At 39.6% G+C, this 27752-nt stretch overlaps 1 protein-coding gene across 3 annotated transcripts in view; it reads right to left on the reverse strand.

Annotated features, from left to right (window-relative positions):
• Positions 1 to 17687: 17687 nt before the first annotated feature.
• The window catches only part of SOX30 (SRY-box transcription factor 30), a 33698-nt gene continuing 23633 nt past the window's right edge, over positions 17688 to 27752 (reverse strand). For 2 of the 3 annotated variants that reach the window (XM_060296548.2, XM_030834254.3), the window contains one exon: positions 17688 to 19357. In XM_060296548.2, coding sequence (XP_060152531.1) covers positions 18976 to 19357 — 382 coding nt within the window. In that variant the 3' untranslated portion in view covers positions 17688 to 18975. The remainder of the gene's footprint in view (positions 19358 to 27752) is intronic. The other variant, XM_030834255.3, reaches the window with a different exon arrangement.

Raw genomic sequence — 27752 nt, forward strand, 5'->3', positions numbered from 1 at the left:
AACAGAGGTGAAGGGAGCCAGAGAGATAGATAGAGACCAGATCATCCAAAAGTGGTTTCTGTATCAGGCTAAGGTATCTGAGCCTTCATCCTGAGGATAATGGGGTGTCCCAAAAGAACTGAAGGCAAGGACCAATGTGTTTGATCACCTTTGCTTACCTTGCAAGGTACAATACCCGATGCATACTACTATAAGCAAGAATAGTTAATAATATTTTCTCTCTCCTGCACTAGCCTTCATGAACTCTCCAGTGACTGTGAGGAGGATACTTTGAGGAATCTTTTATAATAGACTCCGCTAAACCAGTGTGTTTCCATGTTTTTGACCATGATCCTCAGTAAGAAATACCTTTTACAACAGAATTCAACTGAATTATGTTTAAAAAAAGAAAAACACTTCCCTAGACTATCAAATTCACGATGGCAGTGACAAAAATGTATGACTCTTTTGATTATCACTATAGCCTCTATATCTGGCACAATACTTGTCCTATGGTGGGCCCATAATATTACTATTATTACTAAGTATGTATTTACTGAATGAATGAATAGATGGACGTTCGATAAATGATTCAAAATGCGTTGCAAACTACAAAGAGTTATACAGATACAAACAATTGCTGTTAGCATCCAACTCAGAGCTGGATTTATGAGGCTGTATGTTAGATCACCAGAGCAGGCAGGGGGAGGGGATGCTGAGGGCAGAGTAGAATTTGGATATAATGCCAACAGTGGGTGGTGCCCCATACACCCCACTGGAATGATTCATAGTACTTCCTGGGCCAGGGTCCCCCTTCATAGCCCCACTTCCTCTTTAACAGACCGTGAGTAATTTCAGTGGCATACTGAGACCATGATTCAGAGACTGGAGATGAGAGGGTTTGAAGATTCCCTCTCAAAGAGAGTGCATCAAATGCACAAGGTAGTCTTCTTCACTGATTAGGGGACCTGGGTTTTAAAAAGCCACTGCTTTAGATACCTTGAAAGTGCGTTTGGCTCAGGGAGGGTAGCCAGGGACCACTTAAACCCATCATATCCTCCCTGCCTCTTGAAGCTTATTGACCAGTATCATTTGCAAAGCCCTTCTCTTGCATTCTCTGTAACCAAAGTTCTCTAAGCAAAAAGCCAAGCCAAGGAAACAACTCTAAAAGGAGTTGTTTGCCCAAATATTAGCAATGCTAACTGGGGCTGAGAAATTACTTCCCCCCAGTGTCAATATTCCTGCAAGGTTTAAGGATTAGAATCCCATTTGAAGAAGGGCTGGTCAGAAGAAATAATGATTTTCTGTCATTTTCAAAGAGCCAGAATCTTTTGTGATGAATGAAGTCATCATTAAAGATCTTTAGTTCAGGACTGCACTAACAATAATTTAATAGTTATAGATGACTGTGGGGGGAATTTCCAATACCAATCACATAGAGCCTTTTTCATTCAAAAAGCAAGCCAAGGGCTTCCCTAGTGGCACAGTGGTTAAGAATCCGCCTGCCAATGCAGGGGACACGGGTTTGAGCCCTGGTCCGGGAAGATCCCACATGCCGTGGAGCAGCTAAGCCCGTGCGCCACAGCTACAGAGCCTACAGTGTAGAGCCTGCGAGCCACAACTACTGAGCTCTCAAGCCACAACTACTGAGCCCATGCGCCACAACTACTGAAGCCAACGCACCTAGAGCCCATGCTCCACAACAAAAGAAGCCACTGCAATGAGAAGTCCGTGCACCGCAACAAAGAGTAGCCCTGCTAGCTGCAACTACAGAAAGCCTGTGTGCAGCAATGAAGACCCAATGCAGCCAAAAATAAATAAATAAAATAAATACATTTATAAAAAAAAAAAAAGCAAGCCAAGAGTTAAGACAATGTTTGAAAGCTAAGGTTCAAGATTAAGGGACTTTGGGAGCAAGACCTGGGTTGGATTCCATTCTCTCCCCTATACCTTTTAAGTAATCACTTTGGTCAAGTTAAAGAACATACCTCTCTAAGCCTCAAATATCTCAGCTATAAAAATTCAAAGGTACTCTGAGGATTGGAAAAAAAATGTGGAAAAGAATGTAGTGCTGTACCTGGCACATCATGTGTTAGATAAATAGTTGTGGTAGTAATGGTGATAATGATGATGATGGTGGTTGTGATAACCTTTATTATTTTGTCCTAAAGCAATATGAAGAGATATAAGATCAGGTTAATACTCAGATTCCAGTTGGAAAAATAAGCTGGATTCCCAAATAACCACAGTACCAAGCAGTATTCAAGAATGAGTATCACATTCCTATCTTCTTGAATTTATCCAAGCTGTTCCATCTACTGGAAAAGATGTCTCACACCATGTTCACTTCTTCAAATATGGCCTGACTTTGTTTCAAATGCTGTTATTCTATGAGACTGTCCTTGATCACTCAAGTCAAGGAAGCTCTCCTGTAAGCCCCCCGCCCTTCATTTGTGAGACAGTCCTACTGCAGCCTTTCAATAAACACTGCTTTCTACTTGAGTTAATTTGAGTGAGTTTCTGCTTCTTGCAGCCAAAAGAGCTTTGATTCAGATACTGCCAACGCATGTGGTTTCAGACATATTGAGTGTGAGGGTGCTGGAAACGCAAGGGAGGATGGAAGCAAGCCAGGCAGAGGGTAGGATGTGGGAGTCACAGGCTGATCATCAAAGATGGTTCAGAACCCATGACATCTCTAGGGAGGGAAAGAGAGATGAGAGAAAAGACTGGAAATATGACTGATTTCAAGAAGAACTTAGATAAATTCTTGTCCCACTAAACGAAATCACACTACCACCGAGCACCTAGTGTGTGTGGCTGAGCACTGCCTAGGCACCAGGAGAGAATGCAAAGTAGAGTAAACACGACCTCTGACCTTCAGGAAATTACACCTACAACTTCTACTGAGCACAGATGAAGTGCAAGGATGACTATCTTGCAGTTCTTTCTCTTAGAGGGTCTTAAAGCATGAGACAGAAGAATCAGACAAGATCATACCAAATAATATATTCAAAAGTGCTTTAGCAATGGTAAACAGCTTTGTATATATAACTGATGTTAGTGTTCAGTCCACAGTTATGGAGGACCTACTGTTCCAGGCACAGTGGCAAATCTTTTATACATATTCTTTGAAGGAAAAAAAGTACCCTAGAAGTAGGTGCTATTATCCCATTTTACAGATAAGGCAATGGAACCTCAGAGAGGCTAAGTCCTTCTGTAAGGTCATGAGGCTGGTGAGTAGCAGAGCCAGAAGTAAATGCACATTTATGTTTAGCAGATTGTTGACAGAAGGAGAAAAAAATTATATTTTCAATAAGTGGTACTGGAACAACTGGATATCTGTACGAAGAAAAGGGAATCCTGGCCTATACCTCACGTTGTATACAAAAATTACCTTGAAATAAATCATACAGCTAAAAGTAAAGCTAAAACTACAAATTTCTAGAAGAAATCACAGGAGAATATATTCACAACCTGAGGTAGGCAAAGATTTCATGGACAGAATACAAAAGTATAAACCATAGGAGAAAAAAATGATAAATTAGACTTCAAAAAAAAGCCACCAAACTTCTGCATTTCGAAAGAATGCAGAAACAGCAAGCCACAATTTGGAAGAAAATATTTGCAATGTAAGTATCAGATAAAGGGCTTGCAACCAGAATAAAAAGAAGGTAACTCAATCTTTTAAAAAGGACAGAAGGTTTGTAAAAGATGATACATGAATGGATAACAAGCACAAGAAAAGATGTTCAACATGATTAGTTATCAGGGAAATGCAAATTAAGACCACTGTGAGATACCACTTTATACCCCTGAGAATGACTACATTTAAAATGACTGACAATACCAAGCACTGGGGAGGATGTGATGAAGCACCTGGAACTTTCAGATATTCCACTTTGGAAAACAGTTTGGCAGTTTCTTATCAAGTTGAAAATATACAGGACTTCCCTGGTGGTCCAGTGGTTAAGAATCCGTCTTGCGATGCAGGGGACACTGGTTCAATCCCTGGTCGGGGAACTAAGATCCCACATGCTGCAGGGCAACTAAGCCCGTTGCGTCACAACTTGAGAGCCCAAGTGCCACAACTACAGAGCCCACATGCTCTGGAGCCCGCGCGCCACAGCGAAGAGCCCACACGGCGCAATAAAAGATCCTGCATGCTGCAACTAGGACCCAACACAGTCACCAAATAAATAAATAAATATTTTAAAAATATATATACTTATTCTATGACACAATAATTTCACTCCTAGGTATTTGCCCAAGAGAAATAAGTGCACATACAAAGAGAGTTTTACATGAATGTGCACAGAACCTTCATTCATAATAATCAAAAAATGGCGAACTCAAAGGCTAAACAGATCATTGTACATCCATAGAATAGTATATTACTCAGCAACAAAAAAGAACTATTCATATATACAACAACACTGATGAATCTCACAAAATTTCTGCCGAATGAAGCCGGGAACAAAATACTACATTCTCCGTGGTTCGATGTAAAAGACATTCTGGAAAAGGCAAATCTAAGCTGCAGCGGCAGAAGATACATCGGTGGTGGCCTGGGGTGGGGAGTTGGGGGGTGGGCATTGCTTGGAAGGGGCAGGTAAGAATTTTCTAAATCTTGATTGTGGTGGTGGTTGTATTGGTGCACACTTCTGTCAAAATTTATTGAGCTATTTGTACATTTAAAATGGGCACATATCACTGTATGTAAACTCTACCTCCAGAAATAGTTTTTAAAAGAAACTTAAAACATGGCGAATTGTTCCACAGGCTCTGCGGCGGGGAGAGGGCCTCCTCAGGTAGACTTGTTGTGGAAGACGTGGAGTTGGCATGGGCGGGAAACCTTCCGGAAATTATTTAGTTTATAAGTCACTCTCCACCTTGCCAAGACCTTTCACACTCTTAGAAGTTGCAGTCCCTCCTCAGGTCCTGTCAGACATGGAGTGCTGGGCCGGCAGGAGCAGGGCTGCCCAAAGGACAACAATATGGAGAAAGGGGACTGTTTTTTCCAGGTACCTCCCTGAACGTAGGACACATCATCTGACTTAGTTCTGAGTTCCCCACAAAAACCCTCACGGCCTTGCTCCTCCTCTGGGCTCACATCTCTGCCTCACTTCCTTAGAGGGCTTGTCTCTGCCTCTAGCTCTCACTCAGCAGCCAGGGGCCCCTCACAGGTCCTTGGGCAGAACAGAGACTGCAATAGCCATCAACTCTGAACCCTTTACCTTCTCCTTCAGGGAAGCCACAGGACACATTGGATGGAATAAATCCCGCCAATCACAAGCATTCAAACATTCTCATAAGTACTGTTCTTTTAAAAAGCTGGAAAGTTGGGTTGAGGAGTTTGGGGTTATTATTAGCACCACACACTATAAAAAGGAAATGCCACTGATGATCTTAGATGGCTGTATTTTTATATGGGATAATTCAAGCTTCCTTCTTAGAGTTTCCAGTCATAAGAAATCCTTAATAAAAATACTACCTCAGGTCGTACCCTCAAACCCAGCTCAGCATTGTTGAAATCCGTTGGGACTATTCCAGTCAGGACTGACTGGGAGAATTAGGATTGCATTTTTAGCCCATTCTTATGGCTGTTCCCTTCTGAGCTGCTCAGGTCTGTCCTACCAGAAGAAAACAACCAATTAATCAACCTATGTATAAATATTTGTAGTGACCATGTGGAAGCAGCATGGCAATGGGCTGATCTGCAGACTCTTATCAGACTGATCTGAGCTTGGTCCCTGTGTTGCATAAGGCAAGTTGCTCAGCCCTTCTGTGCTTCCTCTACAGAATGGGTCATTGTGAACCCTGTGAGCTAATGCCTAATGTCTGGCACTTAGTAAATACTCAGTAAATGCTGATTCATTATTATTATGTGTTCACTCATGCCTCTTACCATGGGGACTGCAAAAGTGTGGTTTTGCCTTTGGGAATTCTATATTCCATTTTGACACTCAAAACATACAGGCAGGAGAATAAAAGAACAACAGAAGTAATGAAATCTCACGTTAGTGAAGTTGCTAAGAAACGTGCAATTTAGCCTTTCAGATACTGCTGGCCCCCTGCTTTGAGCTTTATTGGAGAGGAATTTGTCAGTGTGTGTCAAAAGCGTTTAAAATGTGTTTGTCCTTAAGAAAGCAATCTGTCTGTCATGGAGGACTGACACAGGAGGACCATGCCATTTCTGTATGTAGACTAGAAAACTTTAAGGTCTCTTAGAGCCCCAGGAGTCTGGGGCATCTTTAAGTGAAAATATTAATCTGAATTTGGAAAGTCATAGGGGTTAGGGGTACCTAACTCCATGTATTCAGTTTAGTTAGGCTGTAGCAGATCACTAATTTTCCATCTTATTTCACAGAACCCAAGGCATGACTTGGGATTTACTGACATAGAAAATAGTCACGGCAGTTGTGTTTCCATTGTATTTGCACCCATCACCTCCCATCCCAAGAAGAAGGAATAAATCTGCAGCTGTTGTTTGAACTTCTGCAATCTGAAACAATTTGAAAACCACAGCTGTTAGAGGCATAAACCTGATTCTGGCTTTGTCCTTGATCCACGTCTCATGTTTCATGGAACTCACCAAAAGCCGCGCTCTGGGGGTTGAGTCAGAGAAGGCCGCTTCTCCTAACCACCAGCCTCCCAGAAAACAGAAGTGCTGAGTGCTTATTCCTGAGGGGACTTTCCAGCGTGAAGCAGAGCCCGTTTGTGCCTTGGTTCAGTGGAACCAAACCCCTGAGAGGGGTGCTGATATTCCTAAAGTCCTACGAAAAGTTCAGCTACTACCCAGCTCTGCCCACTGGCAAGCAGAGATGAACACTATGGCAAACACCAGCATCTGGCTCCCAGCAGCCTGGCTATTTGGAGGAAGGGGCAGTCTGGAGGGCTTTAGTGCAGCTCAAGTTAACCACGCTAGTCTACCCTCACTTCCACAGAGAACAGCAGGCTGTATTCAGGCATCTCAGCGACAGCTGTGCCTTCCAAACCAAAACGTTGTTCGGAAAGATGATCCAAATGTGGGCTATGTGTTTCAGTGGGATTAGGTGGGACTTTCCTACTCAAATGGCCCTTTGTGTGCTTCACAAAGACAGGGTATTAACCTCACGCGTGCTAAAGCATGATGGATGACTTGGAGCTCTCGATCTACATTTGGCTGGCAGTCAGAACTGAACCATCAGAATGCCTGGGTATCTGATGGACAGTGCCTGGCTTATTCAGACTTGTTTCTGATGGAGCGGGTGGATCCTGGGGCTTTTGCTCCATCCAGGTTTGATAAGCTAAACAAGGCTGGAATGTTGTTACAAAGTTCCTCTCAAGGCAGCAGAATTCAGTGTCCTGAATCAGTAGGCTCTATTATCATTTTTGTTTATATTCAGCATCTTTACCTACTTCCAGATCTACTCCGACCTCTGCCCATTTGTTGCAAGGTGTGGTCTCACCCGAGACTGGGGCAACCGGAGCACAGGGCCTCTGCTCGAGTCACTTCTCCCAGCTCCTTAAAGTCACCTGCTTGGTCTTCTTGCTTTCTCAGTAAGATCCCTTGCAAGTGTGAAGTGCTTCTGTCTTCATCAGTGCTTTGGACTGTCTTCCCAGGCCAAGGGGAGTCAGAAGTTGACCTGCTCTATCTTGCCTGTTACAGGCTTGCACCATTATATGACAAGAGTTCAACACTCCCAGGCTGGAAGTGGGGTGGGATTGCCCCTCCATTCTCCTACAAACCAGAGTGGAGAAGGGGCTGCTTCATCTTCTGGTGAAGAACTGAGCTTTTAGAGGTTTCAGAATGATTCAGATGTCTTGGTTCCCAACAAAACTGTGTGGGAGACTTAGGCTGGCCTGCTGCACTGATCCCTTGACTAGGCCCAATGGCAAACAAGTTATCATGTGGGAGGAGCTAAGCTAAGTACCTGGGGTGTCACCAGAAGTCATGAACCCAGAATCCAGGCATTATAAACCTAATAAAGGATTCAAGGGAACAAGCACTCCTCTGGCCTGGCAGACCCTTCACTCCACATGCTGAGTCTCTTCACTCAGTGTGAAGAAGGGGCTGAGACTGAGATGTGTAGGCTGCTGGCCTGAGACAAAGTGAGGTCTGGGGTTGAGGTGGAGAGTGGCTGCATCTGCCATCATGGAGCCCTGGTTCTATGTGCAGCCTCTGCCCTGCTCGCTGGCATTGGCAACAGTGAACCAAAGTGAGAGCGACCTCAGTAGAATGGCACATCTTCTCAGTTATTCCCAGACACAACCAGCCTTTGTGCTCTGGCCTAGCTCAGAGGAAATAAGAGAGCCTCTTAGAAAGTTTAACTCCGGGACTTCCCTGGTGGCGCAGTGATTAAGAATACGCCTGCCAATGCAGGAGACACGGGTTTGAGCCCCAGTCCGGGAAGATCCCACATGCCGCAGAGCAACTAAGACTGTGTGCCACAACTACTGAAGCCTGCATGCCTAGAGCCCATGCTCCACAACAAGAGAAGCCACTGCAATGAGAAGCCTGTGCACCGCAACAAAGAGTAGCCCCTGCTCACTGCAACTAGGGAAAGCCTGTGCACAGCAACGGAGACCCAATGCAGCCAATAAATAAATTTATATATATATATAAAAAAATAAAGTTTAACTCCATGGAAACTTTTACAAGGTCAAACTTTTTAAGCTCTGGCACTGAATTTACTTACAGGAATCTATTCTAAACAAAAGAATTTGTTGTCCTCTCCATGTTGGTAATCACAATATATGTCAGAAATAATTTAAATTCCAATAGAAAGGGATTGATTAAAGGGATTATGTTATATCAATACAAGTAAACCATTAAAAGTTGTATTCTAGATTAGTTCTTCCTGGTAGAAGTACAACCCACCACCAAGAAGTTTTCTGATCAAAACTCTAGATCTAACCACCAATTTATAGAAAATTCAGAGGACAGAGAAGCATGTTAAATGACAGCAAGGGAATGCAATCAGGAAAATTCAGAATGCAACTACTCTACAAAACAAACCTAGTTTCTTCTTCAACAATAAAATATACAAGAAAAATAAAAGACAAAATGGGAACATACAGAGAAAGAGACTTAGGATATATCTGAACCAAATGCAATGGGAAGACCTTTCTTGAATCCTGACTCAAACATACAGTTGCAGGGCTTCCCTGGTGGCGCAGTGGTTGAGAGTCCGCCTGCCAACGCAGGGGACATGGGTTAGTGCCCCAGTCCGGAAAGATCTCACATGCCACGGACTGGCTGGGCCCTTGAGCCATGGCCGCTGAGCCTGCGCGTCCGGAGCCTGTGCTCCACAACGGGAGAGGCCACAACAGTGAGATGCCCGCGTACCGCAAAAAAAAAAAAAAATAATAATAATATTTGCAATTTGCTTTTTAAAACTCCATGGGGGGTGGGGGCGGGAGGGTAGGAAAGTATAGAATTGGTGATTGTCAAATGTGAGTGATAGGTACAGAAATTTTATGATAGTATTTACGCTTCTTTTTAATAATTTTATTTATTTATTTATTTTTGGCTGTGTTGGGTCTTCGTTGCTGCACGTGGGCTTTCTCTAGTTGTGGTGAGTGGGGGCTGCTCTTCGTTGCCGTGCACGGGCTTCTCATTGCGGTGGCTCCTCTTGTTGCGGAGCGTGTGCTCTAGGCACCCAGGCTTCGGTAGTTGTGGCATGCAGGCTCAGTAGTTGTGACTCGTGTGCTCAGTAGTTGTGGCTCGCAAGCTCTAGAGTGCAGGCTCAGTAGTTGTGGTGCATGGGCTTAGTTGCTCCGCAGCATGTGGGATCTTCCCGGACCAGGGCTTGAACTCATGTCTCCAGCATTGGCAGGCAGATTCTTAACCACTGCGCCACCAGGGAAGTCTTATGCTACTTTTATATAGTTTGAAATTTTTCACAATAAAAAGTTTTTGGAAATCATGTTGTGGAAGAAATCTTGTGTCATGGAAAACTGTTTATGGCATATTACATTAAAAGAAAGAGGGAGTTGTATCTTAAGTACTATTATGATCTCATTTTTGTAACTCTGTGTATGTGTGAAAAAGTCTGCAAAAATATATGAACCAAAATGACTGATGAACTATGATTAATTCTGAATGACTGAATTACAGTGATTATACCTTTTTAGTGTGTTCACTGCTATAAATTTTTATAATAATCATTATTACTCATATATAAGCATGAAATAACAATGAATATATTTAAAATTAGAAAAAATATATGCATAACTATATTTGCACAGAAAAGTTATGGGAGGATAGTCTTCTAGGATTTGGGGCTTTCCTGTGTTTTCCTAATTCACTGAAAAGAGTAAAATTTCTTATAAAAAGAAATTTAAAACAAAGAAAAGTTGGCTTCATTTTAGGGCACTGAAATGGTTCTGATCACCAATTCCAACCTGGGGCAGGGGGGCCTTTCCCACACCACCAACAGGCAATTCTCCATGACACTGGCTGGGTATTCTACAATGTAGCTCAATTCTGACACCATCCACCTGGAGATAATGTCAGACCCTACAGGTGAAGGACTCAGTCCCACAAGACTGTTTCCACCCTACTTCAGACACCAGTCATATCCCCAGGTTACCACCTGTGTTTCCGACTGACCAGGTAGAGAATGAAGCTTCCCAGTGACCCTCTGCTAGGATTCAACCAATTTGTTAGAGTGGCTCACAGAACTCAGAGAAACATTTTATTTATTAGATTACCAGTTTATTATAAATGGTAATAAACGGATATAAGTCAGGACCATCCAGATGAAGACATGCATCAGGACAAGGTATAGGAAAAAGGGCATGAAGCTTCCATGCCCTCTCCAGGTATGCTACTCTCCCAGCAGCTTCATATATTCAACCTGGACGCTCTCTGAACCTCATACTTTGGGGATTTTTATGGAGGCTTCATCACATAGGCATGATAGATCATTAACTCCATTTTCAGCCCTTCTCCCTTCTCAAGAGAATGGGGGGCGGGGCCGAAAATTCCAAGCTTCTAATCATGGCTTGGTCTTTCTGGTGGCTGACCAGCACTCATCCAGCCGTCATCCAGGAGCCCACCCAGAGTCACCTCATCAGAACAAAGACGCTCCTATCACCCAGAAAACTACAAGGGTTTCAAGAGCCCTGCATCAGGAACCAGGGTCAAAGACCAACTATTAGAAAAAAAGACGTTCCTAGTTCTCTGATCACTTTGGAGATTCCAAGGGTTTTAGAAACTCTGTGCCAGAGACAAAGACCAAATCTGCATTTATTGTTATAAATCATAATATCACAGATATTTTAAGAAAATGTTTGAATACGTCATAACTACCAATTTATGCACTCTATTTCTGTACAAAGTTGAACAGTTCCCTGGCAGACCTGAGTTCTGTTCCTCCACAGAGATGTTTGATGTGGGACAAGTCAATTGTTCCTGAGTCTCAGTTTCTTCCACTCACTTGGTGGGTGGCCTTGGATAAGTCACTTCACTTCTTTAAGTCCTCAGTTTTTTCATTGGTTAAATAAAGAAAACAACTATTTACAAGCTTGTTATGAAGACTGAGATAATCCCATAACATACCAGATACAGTTGCACATAGTAGGTGTTCAGTAAAGTGTAGCTCCTATCTATTAATTAATCCAACAAATATTTATTGAGCATGCAATACACTGCAGGCACAGTGCTAGGTATTAGGGATAATTCGTCAAGCAAGAAACACAATGTCCCTGTTCTCTTGAAGCTTCTAGCCATGGTTGGTGGGGAGAAAATAAACAAGGAAACAAATAAATGAGATAATTACATTTGGTGATAAGTGCTTTGAAAAGAAAATTATTTCTGTGGTTATATTTACTATTAGTGTAAAAACCTTCCTGGTCAATCTCTCTCTACTCCTTTATGTTTTAGGAGCCACTCTCAAATTAAAGAGAGCTCAACAATGACTTTAACTGAGCTTGGAAATTCACTGAACTATTGACTCTTAAAGCGACATGAAGAAGACAGAGAGAAAAATGAAATGTTGGTGAGAGGAAAATCCTGAAGCTCTACCATAGCTCCCAGATGCCATTTGTGAATCATTGCCTGGTGGGATTCAGAATTACCTGGGGAGCATTTTAAAGATACAGACTCCCGGGGCTTCCCTGGTGGCACAGTGGTTGAGAATCCGCCTGCCAATGCAGGGGACACGGGTTCAATCCCTGGTCCAGGAAGATCCCACATGCCGCGAAGCGGCTAAGCCCGTGCGCCGCAACTACTGAGCCCGTGCTCTAGAGCCCGTGAGCCAGAACTACTGAGCCCATGTGCCACAACTACTGAAGCCCGCGCACCTAGAGCCCACGCTCCACAATGAGGGAAGCCACCGCAATGAGAAGCCCGCACACTGCAACTAAGAGTAGCTCCCACTCACCACAACTAGAGAAAGCCCGCGCACAGCAACAAAGACCCAACACAGCCAAAAATAAATAAATAAATAAATAAAATTTATTAAAAGAAAAAAAAAGATACAGACTCCTAATTCCCATCTTCAAATATTCAGATTCTCGAGATCCAGGAATTTTTGTTGTTGTTGCTTTTTTTTTTTTAAGTTCACTGGTAATTCTTATGGGCAATCAATCATGGGAAGCAGTGCTTGTCAGGCAACTTATGAATTCCATTAGTCATTGAAGCTGAGAATACAGAGCTGTGTCTGTTAGTCTGCTGGCCACCATATATTTATTTTTCTAATTTCTCAAATACTTGCCCTGGTTGGCCCTCAAGGAACTTAGAATGTAGTGGGAGATATAAATGAAGGTGCTGTGGGAATACAGAGCAGGAACAACTAAGTCTTTGAGGGTTAGAGAAAACTTTCTGGAGGGGAAGAATTCTGAATGAGTTAGAATCTGCTCCAGCTGCATGTGACAGAAAACACAAAATTATAGTGGATTAAACTAGTTAAAAATTTACTTTTCTCTCATATAAAAGCTTCTAGTCTGTACAAGTGCTCACTCTGAAATCTCATCATTGAAATTTACTAGGACAAATTACTGAAACTGCAAACTTAACACTTTCATATGATTAATTACGGCACATCTGCCTGAAGCCATATTATGCAAACATGAAAAGTCATCACTTAGGGGCTTCCCTGCTGGTGCAGTGGTTGAGAGTCTGCCTGCCGATGCCGATGCAGGGGACATGGGTTCGTGCCCTGGTCCGGGAAGATCCCACATGCCGCGGAGCGGCTGGGCCCTTGAGCCATGGCCACTGAGCCTGCACGTCCAGAGCCTGTGCTCTGCAACGGGAGAGGCCACAACAGTGAGAGGCCCACCCACCGAAAAAAGAAAAAAAAAAAGAAAAGTCATCACTTAGGAAGCTACAGAGTATGAAAAACAGCTCGTGATAAAATATTGAGGAAATGCAAATTTGTGTATATGCAGAATTGTGTATGTGTTGTGATTACAACTGTGTGAAAAATGTGTGTATATGGGCAAATATAGAAAGACCGTCATAAAATAAAAACAATTATTGGATGGATTACAGGTTTTTTCTTCTCTGAAGATTCCCTTTAGTACAGTTATATTGTTTTCATAACAAAAATTTAAATGTCTTGCAAACTTTACATGGTGTCAAAGGTAGGAGTGCTTAAGAATCACCTGAGGAGCTTATTAAAAATGCATATTCCCAGGCTCTAGCCAGAGAGATTCTAATCCTATAGATCTAGGGAATGGCTGCATTTTTAACAAGTATCCCAGGTCATTTTGTTGGAAGCAGTGCACTGACCACATCTGAAAAACACCACCATATCTAGTGTCTCAGAGACACTTAAAAGTGTATAGAGTTGGAATATTATGTGTGCCAAGACAGCCCAACTTTGCATTGTCCTAAGGACTCTGGCCAATATTCCACTATCATTGTTGGGGAAACAGTAAGAAAGTTTAAAACAAAGACTCCATATTCACAAAAATGTTTTCTCTCCCTGGTTTATATAGTGAAATATCACTAAAAGGTACAGCTTTGATCATTTTTCTTTTGTCTTTAAGCAAACTTGAAGCTACCTAATAAAAGCAACCCAGGCACTAACAGTTATGTATCTCCAGTTCTCTTACAGTCCCCATGTATCCTGTAACTTACTCCATGCCTTTCTAATAGGCCCAACACAAGTTCAGCTATAATCTGCCTTCGTGAGTGAAGCTCAGTCATTTCAAATTCGACATCTGCATTGCACAATGTGCATAAGCATAGATCTGCATAGATCCAGTTGATTCTGTACTCACTGTATTCACTAGAATGATCAGTTTATCTTAGTTTGCCCAGGAATTTTCTGGTTTTATCACTGGTCCTAGGTCCCATGACCTCCACCCCTGCAACCCCTCAGTACTGGGCAAACCAGGACGGTTGGTCACCCCCATACCTTTCCATTGCCTGTGACCCATGTAATTACGCACAGCTTAAAAGATCCTTTCCAGGAGGGGTTATCAGCCTCCACAGACAGTGTCCCAGGGAATCCAGGCACGAACATAGCTTTTGGAAGATCTTCCTCTGAAAAAGAATACATATAAAATGCTGTTCATTATTTGTTAGAAATAAAACATTTCCCTGAAGTGGTTTCAGAGGAGCCAGGGATTTAAGGTGCAGCAAATGGTCCTCCTCCTACATCTCCATCTCCCCCTTTTTCCTGCAAGCATTCATCATTTAATGAAAAGTTTACTAAGATTTGTGTGTGTTACCCATCAGAAAAGAGACATGTAGGATTCGGTCAGGCAGTTAGAATGAGGAAAGCAGAGATAAAGGGTAAATCTGTCTAGAGGATGTGGAATTTTTCATCAAGTAGAATTAGAAAGTAACTCCTTCCACACTTGTTTTCAGAAAAGTAGTTTTATTGTGAAACTCTTGGAATTTCTCTAAAATCCTAAAAAGTTAAGATGATTCAGAAAGCTGGAACAGGATGTTCCTCAGCAGAGTCTGTTCTAACATGTAGGACAGATTTTTCAGAATTACGTTGTTCACATCAAAATTATACTACTTTAAAATATTGCAAGTAACATAGAATCCCCAGAATTTCATTTTGAAATCATTTCCAAAATGGAACTTTCAAAAGTAGCTTGTATTTTTGGCTCAGGAATAATCCTTCTGACAGCTGGTTTTCACTGTGAAAAATACACTTATATGGGAATTTAGCACATTTGCCCACTCAAATTCTTGGGTGCAATATCAACTTTCATTAAAAAGTCAGTTTAGTGGACAATCAAAATTTATAACAACTCTAGGTTTCAGTTCTTCTGTCTTTTAAGACCATCAGATACTTAATGCAGAATACAGGTTAATTAGTCACCACCTTCTTTCAGTAAATGATTTAAGGATTTTTTCCGATCAATGCAGAAAACCATATGTGAAGCCAATGAATGAAAACCGAAGCAACAGCCATAAGCAGCATTTTCCAGAGTGAATTCTGTTAGTAGACATTATGTTAAAAGAAAAAAGGATACTCACACTCAGGTAGGGGAGCACTGAGATAAACAGAGCTCAACATGTCATGTCAAGATTTTTGAGCTTTGTAAAGACAATAGGCATTGGCACTCTCCAAGGTGGGAACACAGCATATATTTCCCAAAATTATTTGACCAAATATTGTCAGAATATCTAAAAGGCTTGGGTTCCAACTAACACCCTTAGAAAAAGACTGCTCTTGACTTTCTAAATTTGATGATTCAACTACTTGAAGTTGGGACTAAATCTATTTTCAGTCTATTTGCAGTGAAAAGAATTTTTATTTGCAAATAAGAAGGGCAGATTTGTCCAAAGCACAGAACAGTCTGAGTGACATTCAACACACTTTGAAAGGAAGTTATTCTTATCACAAATATGGTTACCTCCAATTTACAATAAGAACAAATAAGGCCTTGAAACCTATTAGAAAGTGCTTGTGGTTTCAAGCTTAGAGAATTTCACTTTGATGACTTGGAGAGGCAAATGAATTCATTCCAATAGGGCAGGGTTTTGTTTAGTCTATAGGTCTCTACTCAGAGCTAACAGTGGTTTGAAGAGCTATAAATGAGCAGATATGGGCATTTGCAGCTAGGCATGCTTAACTGCTACTGGATATTGTTTCACCTAAGAGAGACCCATATTTCCCAGCCCGAATTATATTGTGGATCTGTAAACAATCTAAACTGACTTCTGATCCCAGCATTAAGGGAGAGAAGGAAGAAGATTAAAAGAGTAGCCCTGACTCAACAGCCATTAAAATGAAGATTGGGGAAGGACTAGCCTGAAGACAGTTAGTTAGGACACACTGAACTATCCTCTATATTATTCCACTGCCTTACAAAGGGATTCCCCCAGTGAATTTGTCTATAAGAACAAGGTCCGTTGGAGATATTGCCTCACACCTCTCAGAATGGCTATAACCAAAAAGTCTACAAATAACAAATGTTGGCACAGACGTGGAGAAAAGGGAACCCTAGTACACTGTTTTTAGAAATGTAAACTGGTGAAGCCACTACGGAAAACAGCATGAAGGTTCCTCAAAAAACTAAAAGTAGAGCCATCATATGATGCAGCAATTCCACTCCTGGGTATATATCCAAAGAAAAGGAAAACATTAATTCGAAAAGATATACACACCCCAATGTTCACAGCAGCATTATTCTTTTCACTGCAAATAGACTGAAAATAGATTTAGTCCCAACTTTCAAGTAGCTGAATTATCAAATTTAGAAAGTCAAGAGCAGTCTTTCTCTAAAGGTGTTAGTTGGAACCCAAGCCTTTTAGATATTCTGACAATATTCGGTCAAATAATTTTGGGAAATACAAGATGTGGAAGCAAACTAAGTGTCCATCAATAGATGAATGGACAAAGACACACACACACACACAATGGAATATTACTCAGCCATAAAAAGAATGAAATTTTTCCATTTGCAACAACATGGATGGAGCTGGAGGGTATTATGCCTTTTTTTTTTTGGCCACATCACACAGCATCACACAGCACAGGATCTTAGTTCCCCGACCATGAGGGACCCATGTCCCCCTGCAGTGGAAGCACAGAGTCCTAACCACTGAACCGCCAGGAAATTCCCTATTATGCTTAATGAAATAAGTCAGACAGAGAAAGACAAATACTGTATATTTTCACTTATATGAGGAATCTAAAAAATAAAACAAACAACTATAGCAAAACAGAAACAGACTCACAGGATAAAGAACAAACTAGTGATTACCAGTGAGTAGAGGGAATGGGAGAGGGGCAAGATAGGGATAGGGGATTAAGAGGTACAAACTACTATGTATAAAACAAGCTACGAGGATATAGTGTACAGCACAGGGAATATAGCCAGTATTTCATAATAACTTTAAATGGAGTATAATCTATAAAAACATTGAATCACTGTTTACACCTGAAACTAATATAAATTGTAAATGAGCTATACTTCAGTAAAAAAAAGAATAAGGTCTGTGATCAAAACCCCGTTCAGTCACTAAGGTGCAATTAAAATGAAATGGGATAAAATGGCTCAAACTGTCACATACAACGGTGTAGACATCTGTCATGGTGTAGACATCAAATGTGCTGTAGCTCCAATGTGAAGTTACATGTTTGTTCTCTACCAAGAAATTCAAGTTTTGGTCTTTAACCACATTCAGATGATATTGCACAGAGTAATAATAAATATAAAATGTGAAAATAAAAATTTTATTGGGAAGAGGAAATGTTACATACAATTAAGTATATGGTTGATGAAATGTATCATACAGTAACAGCCTTTGCTTAAGGAACAGGTTTAGTAAAGGAAGAAGTTGGAAGCTTAGTATAGGTTTCCATACATAACTTCCAAGCAGTTTTAAGTAAAAGATCTCAATTTGCATAAATTATACAGATCATTGAGAGAAAAGTGTATTGGTTTGTGGTGATTTCTGATCATCAGTTCACGTTGTGTCTTGTAGATCTCTTTTACCCTGATCCCAACTCTGGTGGTTCTGATCCTGTTCTAATATGGTTCTCTCCATCCATAAGTGGGCATTTACCCAGAGGCCACATCGCAAATAGGATTTTTTTGCTCATTATGAATTAAACAAATTCCAGGTGCTCTTAAATGAACTCCATGGTTTTAAAGACAGCTGCTTGAACCAAATCTGGAAGAGCTCTTCCATTTAGGGAGTGTTTAAGTCATAGGTACACATCTGTAAAGAGTTTGGAAATGGCATCATAATATGTGTACACCATCTTTGTTGATACAGTTTCAAGTAAGCTAATAGGATCTGTACAATTCTAGAGACTATTAAGTTAAAATGAATATCGCATGTGGTATGGAACCCATTCTCATTTGAGCAATACTCATTTTGCTTATTTCTGTCTCCCAAACAGAAAACATCCAACAAGAACAATTTTCTCTATGTTTATTTAATTATAAAAAAAGTAGAACAATGCATACCAAATGTAAAAAGATATCCAAAAAAGATGATGAAAATGTTTAGGAACAGAAATGACTAATTTAGCTGAAGGAATTACTCAGGTTCCATTAAGACATATTTGCAACTTATAATTGGTTATTAGTGTAAATTAACTTTAGTAACTGAGTCCCAATTTACTACTAAAAGTTATCAAAATATTTTCAAAATGTTACATAAAAAGTGAAACATCCATAAGTATTACATAAACACCAAACAAAACATCATATAAAGAAAAATAAATGTATCCTGAGATAAAATACAAATCACACTTGTCATGCCAGATTACACACCCCCTTTCCCCTCACATATAATTGTGAGGATTCAGTGTTTTGCACGTTCCAAGATAAAGTGATGATAATATACGCTGATGCAAATTTCAGCCATAAAAATAAACTACTTCATATCTTAAATATTCCTACGATGAAACATCAGGATTCCAGTTTCACTAATCAAAAGTTTATGAAGGCATAAATTGCATTTGGTTTTGACTCCTCAGATCACAGCTGAAAACTCTCAGCAAAGCATTCTAGGCTCTTTTTTTCACATCAAGTGACCCAGAATATATTTTAAGAAATATTTATTTTCTGCACATATTTGTTTTATAATTATAAATTCTTGAGCACTTTTTCTTCTTCCTCATCATCACTGTCAGTGACATTGACTTGCTGGATGTTAGAGGGAGTTGATGTCGGGGTTGTGAAGACACTTTCCAAGGCTCCAGTGTCCAGCTGAGGCACGAGATTTAAGTATTCTTCCCCACTGTGGCTATGGCTGTTACAGTAAGAGGTCCCATCCATGCTCTCACAACTCCAAAAATCTTCGCTGTGAGCACGTTCATCTGGGTAGTCTCCATAAGGATAGTCTCTATTTAAAGCTGAAAACATAGCCTCATGGTTCTGGCATCTGTCTTCATAATAACCAAGGCATTCTGGCACTGCACTTGGAAAATTTCCATAGCCAAAAGGAGGCCGACTATAAGGGCACGTGCTGTATCAGAAAGACAAAAAAGGAATTCGATCATAACTTGTCCACATGTTGCCTTGTATACAGACTAACTGAGCAAGTTTAACTGGGGCCTAGAGAGCTCCCAAGATAACTTTCTGCAACTACTTCATGTACTCATCCACATGTTGCCTAGTCCCAACATAAAACAAAGTAAACAACATAAAGCAAAGTAAGCTTATAACTATTACCTATTATCAGCCTCAGGTTTCTTACCTTTGGCAGCCTTAATAAAGAAAAATTACTTATCTGGGCCTTTCTCTCATGATGCCTTATGCCATGTAAGGTTTTAGAAATGCAGACACCTGCTGTGCTGTGCTAAATATTGACACTTAGTAAGCAGTGTAACAATTGTTCTTACTAGTATTTGAAGCAAAGTTTACAGGAGGTGGGGGGAAATGTGTAACTGGGTTGAAATCAAGAGCTCTTGGGGATGGGGGAGGGCACTCGAACAGAGGATAACAACTTAATTTTTAAACTCACTTTCAATAATTAATTATATTAAAACACTCAATACCAGAAAGATTTAGAACTGATATTAAACTGTGGTTTTTAGAGATCTTTTCCAAAAAAAAATTTGGAGTGTGGGAATGTGAAGAATTGAAAAGATCACTTTGCTGTTTTATAAACTAATGGTTTTTCTTGTAAGGCAAATCTAAAAATTCTGCCATTCAAACCCATTTGTCAATTTTTTAAAAAAAGTATTACTCCACTTTTCAAAGGCACAGAACAGGAATCATTGGAAGAGTTATGTAGAAAAGTCCAACCAAAAGTTGCCTGGACTCATGGACTCCATCTAGTGACAGATAATATAAGCATAATAACCAGGCTCATTAGCAAAACCCAAGACAAGTTTGGTGTTTCATTTCATGCTCCCACATTTTTTTTAAAAGGTCAACTTTGTTTCCTTCCCTTTAAAAATATAAGTATGATTGACATAATAGACTATCATCTCAAATTCTTTGTAAATATAGGGTTTCTTCAGTGGTTGGTGTCCTACCCCCAAATCTCCAAGTGCTAGGGACCTTGCCCGTGTTCAATATCACAAATATGAGACCTAGTTTCTGAAACGTTTCAGGTTTCCATTCCTACTGCCACATCCTTATTCAGGCATTTTTACTTTAATACATACATCCTGAATGCATTGTACTTGCAGCTACTATGACTTTGCTCGGTAGCTCTTCCACCTTTAGATCTCTTCATCCATTGGATTCCACAAATACTTCAAGGGTGTGCTCAAATCTACTTCCTTCACAAAGCCTTCTTCTCTTCAGCTAGGAACAATTCACCTACTAACTGTTCTTTTAGGACTCAATATAGGCAAAATATTACACAAGGTTTGGTGGAGAATTTAATTTAAAAAAAATCTAAAATCCAGGTAGTATATACTTGATATGTGCTAAAGTGTGCTATAATGCAAACATCACACAGCTATATTGGTGTGGTAAAAACAAGTTAGTGTTATATCTGGAGAACAAAAAGATCAGTAAAGATAAGAGTAATCCTGGACTTCCCGGGTGGCATAGTGGTTAAGAATCCGCCTGCCAATACAGGAGACATAGGTTCAAGCCCTGGTCTGGGAAGATCTCACATGCCGTGGAGCAAATAAGCCCGTGTGCCACAACTACTGAACCTGCACTCTAGAGCCTACGAGCCACAACTACTGACCCGGCATGCCACAACTACTGAAGCCCATGTGCCTAGAGCCAGTGCTCCACAACAAGAGAAGTCACCCCTATGAGAAGCCCGCGCACCACATCGAAGAGTAGCCCCTGCTTGCCACAACTAGAGAAAGCCCGCATGTAGCAACAAAGACCCAACACAGCCAAAAATAAATAAATAAATTTATTGAAAAAAAAAAAAAAAGAGTAATCCTAAAAGGTTACATGGATGAAAATGAATACCTACAGAAGCATCATGGTGTAGTGGGAAAAGCAATCCTGATGGGTGTGTAGTGATATTGCAATGTTGTTTAAAGTTGCAATTCCCTAATGATATATGATATGGAGAATCTTTTCATATGCTTAATTGTCATCTGTATATGTTCTCTGGTGAGGTATCTGATCAGGTCTTTTGTCCATTTTTAACCGGGTTGTTCATTTTCTTATTACTGAATTTTCAGAGTTCTTTGTATATTTGGGTAACAGTCCTTTATCAGATACATCTTTTAAAAATATTTTCTCCTAGTCTGTGGCTTGTCTCCTCTTTCTCTTGATACCATGTTTTTTGATACAAAGTAGCTTTGTAGTAAGTTTGAGGTCACGAATTGTGAGTGCTCCAACTTTGTTTACCTTTTTCAAAATTGTTTTAACTATTCCAGGTCACTTAAAATTCTATGTAAATTTTAGGATCAGCTTTTCCATTTCTGCAAAAAAGCTGCTGGGATTTTGAAAAGGATTATATTGATTTTGTAAATCCCTTTGGGAAGTATTGCCATCTTAATAATAAGTCTGCCAATGCATATACACGAATACCTTTCCATTTATTTCAGTCTTCTTTAATTTATTTCAGCAATGTTTTATAGTTTTCAGTTTACAAGTTTTGCATCTCCTTGGTTAGATTTATTCCTAAGTATTTTACTCTTTTTGATGCTATTGTAAAAAGAATTGTATTCTCAATTTCCTTTTTTGAGTGCTTATTGCTTGTGTACAGAAATACAAGTGAATTTTGTATATTGATCTTATACCCTTCAACTTTGCTGCATTCATTCATTCACTCTAATAAATTTTTGTGGATTCTTTAGGATTTTCTATATATAGGATTTTCCATATATAGTATCATGTGTGAAAAGAGGTAATTCTACTTCTTTTCCATTTTAGATGTCTTTTTTTCTTGCCTAATTGCTCTGGCTGGAACTTCTAGTACAATGTTGAACAGCAGTGGTGAAAGCAGGCATCCTTGTCTTGTTCCCAGTCTTAGGGGGAAAGCTTTTGGTCCTTTGCCATTGAGTATGATGTTAACTGTCGGTTTTTGATAAATGCCTTTTATCATGTAGAAGAAGTTCCCTTCTACTCCTAGTTTGCTAAGTTTTGAAATCAGGAATTGATTTTTATCATGAAAAGGTGTTGGATTTTATCAAATGCTTTTTCGGCATCAATTGAAATGATCACGTGGTTTTGTTCCTTCATTCTTTTAATGAAATGTATTACCCTGATTGATTTCCTGATGTTGAACCACACTTACAATTCCTGGGGAAAATCCCACTTGGTCTTGGTGTATAATCCTTTTAATATGCTGCTCGATTCAGTTTGCTAGTATTTTGTTGATTCTGTAATTTTCTTTCTTGTGATATCTTTTTCTAGCTTTGGTAACAGAGTAATGCTGGCTTTAGAATCGTTCCCTCTTATATATTTTGGAAGACTGTGAGAAGGATTAGTGTTAATTCTTCTTTAAAAGTTTGGTAGAATTCACCAGTGAAGCTATCTAGTCCAGGGCTTTACTTTGTTGGGAGGTTTTTAATTACTGATTCAATCTCTTGATATATACTTATTCAGATTTCCTATTTCTTCTTGAGGCAGTATTGGTAATTCAAGTATTTGTGCATTTCATCTAGGTTATCTAACTTGTTGGTGTACAATTATTTATTATTATCCTATAATCATTTTTCTATGAGGTCAGAGTAATGTACCCAGTTTCATATCTGATTTTAGTAATTTATGTCTTCTCTCTTTTTTTTCTTAGCTTAGCTATAAAAGTTTGTCAATTTTGTTGATCTTTTCAAAAAGCCAACTTTTGTTGACCTTTTTTTCTCTATTTCATTAAACTCTCTATTGTTTTTCTATTCTTTATTTCATTTATCTCTATTCTAATCTTTATTATTTCCTTCCTTCTGCTAGCTTTGGGTTTTATTTGCTCTTCTTTTTCTAGTTCCTTAAGGTATAAAGTTAGGTTGTAATTTGACATCTTTCTTTTTAAATGTAGGCTAGGGCAGCTATGAATTCCTCTATCAGCACTGCTTTCGCTATATAATTCCTTAAGTTTGGGTATGTTGTGTTTTCACTTTCATTCATCTCCAAGTATTTTCTAGTTTTCCTCGTGATGTATTATTTGACCCATTGGTTAAGAGTGTGTTGTTTAATTTCCAATATGTGTGAACTTTCCAGTTTTTCTTTCTGTTATTGATGACTAGTTTCATTCCATCATGGTTAGAGAAGAAACTTTTTATGGTTCCAATCTTTTCAAAATTCCTGAGACTCATTTTGTGATCTAACATATGGTCTATCCTACAGAATATACATTTTCACTTGAGAAGAATCTATATCCTGTTGTTGGGTGGAGATCATGTATTTCTGTTAGATCTAGTTGGTTTAAAGTATCATACAGTCTTCTATTTCATTTTTGATCTTCATCATTTTTGGATGGATGGTCTTCCATTCATTATTTAAAGTATCCACAGCTAATATCATACTCAATGGTAAAAAGTTTAAAGGTTTTCCTCTAAGATAAAGAACAGAACAAGGATGCCCACTCTTGCCACTTATTCAACATAGTACTGGGAGCCCTAGCCACAGCAATTAGGCAAGTAAAAGAAATACAAGGCATCCAAATTGGAAAGAAAGAAGTAAAACGGTCTCTATTTGCAAATGACATAATAATATATCTAGGAAAACCTAAAAACTCAACCAAAAAAACTGTTAGAATTAGTCAGTGAACTCAGTAAAGTTGCAGGATACAAATTCAATATGCAAAAATCAGTTGCATTTCTATACACTAACAGCAAACTGTCAGAAAAAGAAATTAAGAAAAACAATTCTATTTACAATTGCACCAAAAAGAATAAAATACCTAGGAATAAATTTAACCAAGGATGTGAAAGACCTGTACACTGGAAACTATAAGACACTGATGAAAAAAATTGAAGAAAACACAAATAAATGGAAAGATATTCTGTGCTCATGGATTGGAAGAAATAATATTGTTAAGATATCCGTACTACCCAAAGCTATCTACAGATTCAGTGAAATACCTATCAAAATCCAATGGCATTTTTCACAGAAATAGAACAAACAATCCCAAATGCTTTCTGGAAACATGAAAGACAGTGAATAGTCATAGCAATCTTGAGAAAGAAGAACAAAGCTGGAGGCATTTTACTCTCTGATTTCAAACTATATTACAAAACTATAGTAACCAAAACAGTATGGTATTGGCATAAAAACAGACACATAGATCAATGGAACAGAAAACAGAGCTATAAAAAAGCCCATGCATATGTGGCTAATTAATTCATGGCTATTAATTAACAAAAATAGACAATTGGGAGAAGATAGTAGCTTCAATAAATGGTGTTGGAAAAACTGGACAGCCACATGCAAAAGAATGAAACTGGACCCCATCTTACATCATATACAAAAATCAAGTCAAAATGGATTAAAGACTTAAACATAAGACCCAGAGCTTTAAAACTCCTAGAAGAAAACATAGGCAATAAGCTCCTTGACAACTGAATTGGCAAGTTCTTTTTCTTGGTTTTTTTTTTTTTTATTTGACACCAAAAGCAAAGGCAACAAAAGCAAAAATAAACAAGTGGGACTACATCAAACTGAAAAGCTTCTGTACTGTAAAGGAAACCATCAACAAAATGAAAAGGCAACCTACCGAATGGGAGAAAATATTTGCAAATCATACATCTGATAAACAATTAATATACAAAATACATAAAGAATTCATATAACTCAATAGCAAAAAAAAAAAATCTGATTTAAAAATGGGCAGAGGAGCTAAACAGATATTTTCTTCCCAAAGACGACATACAGATGGCCAACAGGTACATGAAAAGGTGCTCAAGAACTTCCCTGGTGGTACAGTGATTAAGAATTCACCTACCAATGCAGGGGACATGGGTTCAACCCCTGGCCTGGGAAGATCACACATGCCGTGGAGCAACTAAGCCTGTGCACCACTCACCACTACTAAGCCTGCGGTCTAGACCCCGCGAGCCACAACTACTGAGCCTGCGCACTACGACTACTGAAGCCCACGCACCCTAGAGCCCATGTGCCACAACAACTGAGCCTGCGTGCTGCAACTACTGAAGCCTGTGTACCTAGAACCTGTGCTCCACAACAAGAGAAGCCACCACAATGAGAAGCCCACACACCTCAATGAAGAGTAGCACCTGCTCGTCACAACTAGAGAAAGGTCATGCGCAGCAATGAAGACCCAATGCAGCCAAAAAAAAAAAGGTGCTCACAATTATCAGGGAAATACACATTAAAACCACAATGATATCATTGCTACCATTTGCAACAACATGGATGGACCTTGAGGACATTATGCTAAGTGAAATAAGTCAGAGAAAGACAAATACCATATGGGTTCACTTACATGAGGAGTCTAAAAACAAACAAACAAAAAACAAAGAAAACCAAATCATAGATACAGAGAACAGTTTGTGGTTGCCAGAGATTGGGAGTGAGAGGTGAGAAAAATGGATAAAAGTGGTCAAAATATACAAACTTCTTATTTATAAAATAAGTAAGTCCTCAGGATGTAATGTACAGCATAGTGACTATAGTTAATAATACTGTATTGTTTTTTTGAAAGTTTCTAAGAGATTAAATCTTAAAAGTTCTCATCACAAGAAAAGAATTATGTTGTATACTGAGACTAATATAATGTTATATGTCAATTATATCTAAATAAAAAATAAATAAAATTAAGTAGTGAAGTCTTCAACAATTATTGCATAACTGAGTATTTCTCCTTTCAATTCTGTCAATTTTTGCTTCATATATTTTGGGGTACTGTTGTTATATATGTATGTGATTATAATTGCTATACCTTCTTAACATTTTATTATTATTTTTGGCTGCGTTAGGTCCTCGTTGCTGCGCGCAAGCTTTCTCTAGTTGCAGCAAGTGGGGGCTACTCTTCATTGTGGTGCGCGGGCTTCTCGTTGTGGTGGCTTCCCTTGCTGCAGAGCATGGGCTCTAGGCACGCGGGCTTCAGTAGTTGCAGCATGTGGGCTCAGTAGTTGCGGCACATGGGCTCTAGGTGCACAGGTTTCAGTAGTTGCAGCATGCAGGCTCAGTAGTTGTGGCACATGGGCCCTAGAGCACGTGGGCTTCAGTAGTTGCAGCGCCTGGGCTCAGTAGTTGTGGCGCACAGGCTTAGCTGCTCCATGGCATGTGGGATCTTCCCAGACCAGGGATCAAACCCATCCCCTGCATTGGCAAGCGAATTCTTAACCACTGTGCCACCAGGGAAGTCCCTTCTTAACATTTTAAAATAGATATGTGGGAGTTCCCTGGTGGCCTAGTGATTAGGATTCCAGGCTTTCACTGCTGTGGCCCGGGTTCAATCCCTGGCCAGGGAACTGAGATCCTACATGTTATGTAGCGTGGCCAATAAATAAATAAAATATGTAATGTCTTTGTCTCTTGTAACAATTGTGACATAAAACCTATTTTGTTAAATACTATTATAGCCACCTCAGCTCTCTTTTGGTTACTACTTGTAAGGAATATCTGTTTTTATTTTTTCACTTCAGCCTATTTGTGTCATTGGATCTAAAGTGAGTCTCTTGTGGGAATTCCCTGGTGGTCCAGTGGTTAGGGCTCTGCACTTCCATTGCAGGGGACACAGGCTTGATCCCTGGTCAGGTAACTAAGATGTCCACAAGCCACATGGTACAGCCAAAAAAAAAAAAAAAATCTGCTCAGTGAATATCATGTTTATTTTTTAAAATAAATAAAGTGAGTCTCTTAGAGACAAGATTTAGTGTGATTATTTTTTAAATTCATTCTGCCAATCTACCTTTTAATTTAATCCATTTAAGGGGATTACTGATAAGGAAATACTTACTCTGCCTTTTTTCTATTTTTTGGCTGTACCACGTGGCATGTGGGATCTTAGTTCCTGAGCTGGGGTGCAGGGGTGCAGTGGAAGCATGGAGTCCTATCCACCACCGCCAGGGAATTTCCTCAAATATTTTTAAGTTATTTTCTTAAGTGGTTACCATGGGGATTATAATTAACATCTTAAATTTATACCAATCTCGTTTGAATTGATACTAAGTTACCTTCATTAGCATATCAAAATTCTGCTTGTATACAGTGCCTTCCTTCCTTCGTATTGCTACTGTCATACATTTTATATCTATTAACAGATTTTATAATAGATGTTTTATGCATTTGCTTTTTAAATCACACAGAAAAAAGTTGTTAACCAAAAATACAATATACTTGGCTTTTAAAAACAAAAGAAGGACTTCCCTGGTGGTCTAGTGGTGAAGACTCTGTGCTTCCACTATAGGGGGCATGGCTTTGATCCCTGGTCGGGGGAACTAAGATCCTGCATGTCTCTGGCGAGGCCAAAAAAACAAAAGAAAAAAGATACTTGGCTTTTCTATCTGTTATTTTAGTAACTTTTACCAGTG

This window comes from Globicephala melas, chromosome 3 (assembly GCF_963455315.2).
Source record: "Globicephala melas chromosome 3, mGloMel1.2, whole genome shotgun sequence".
NCBI classification, from domain to species: domain Eukaryota; kingdom Metazoa; phylum Chordata; class Mammalia; order Artiodactyla; family Delphinidae; genus Globicephala; species Globicephala melas.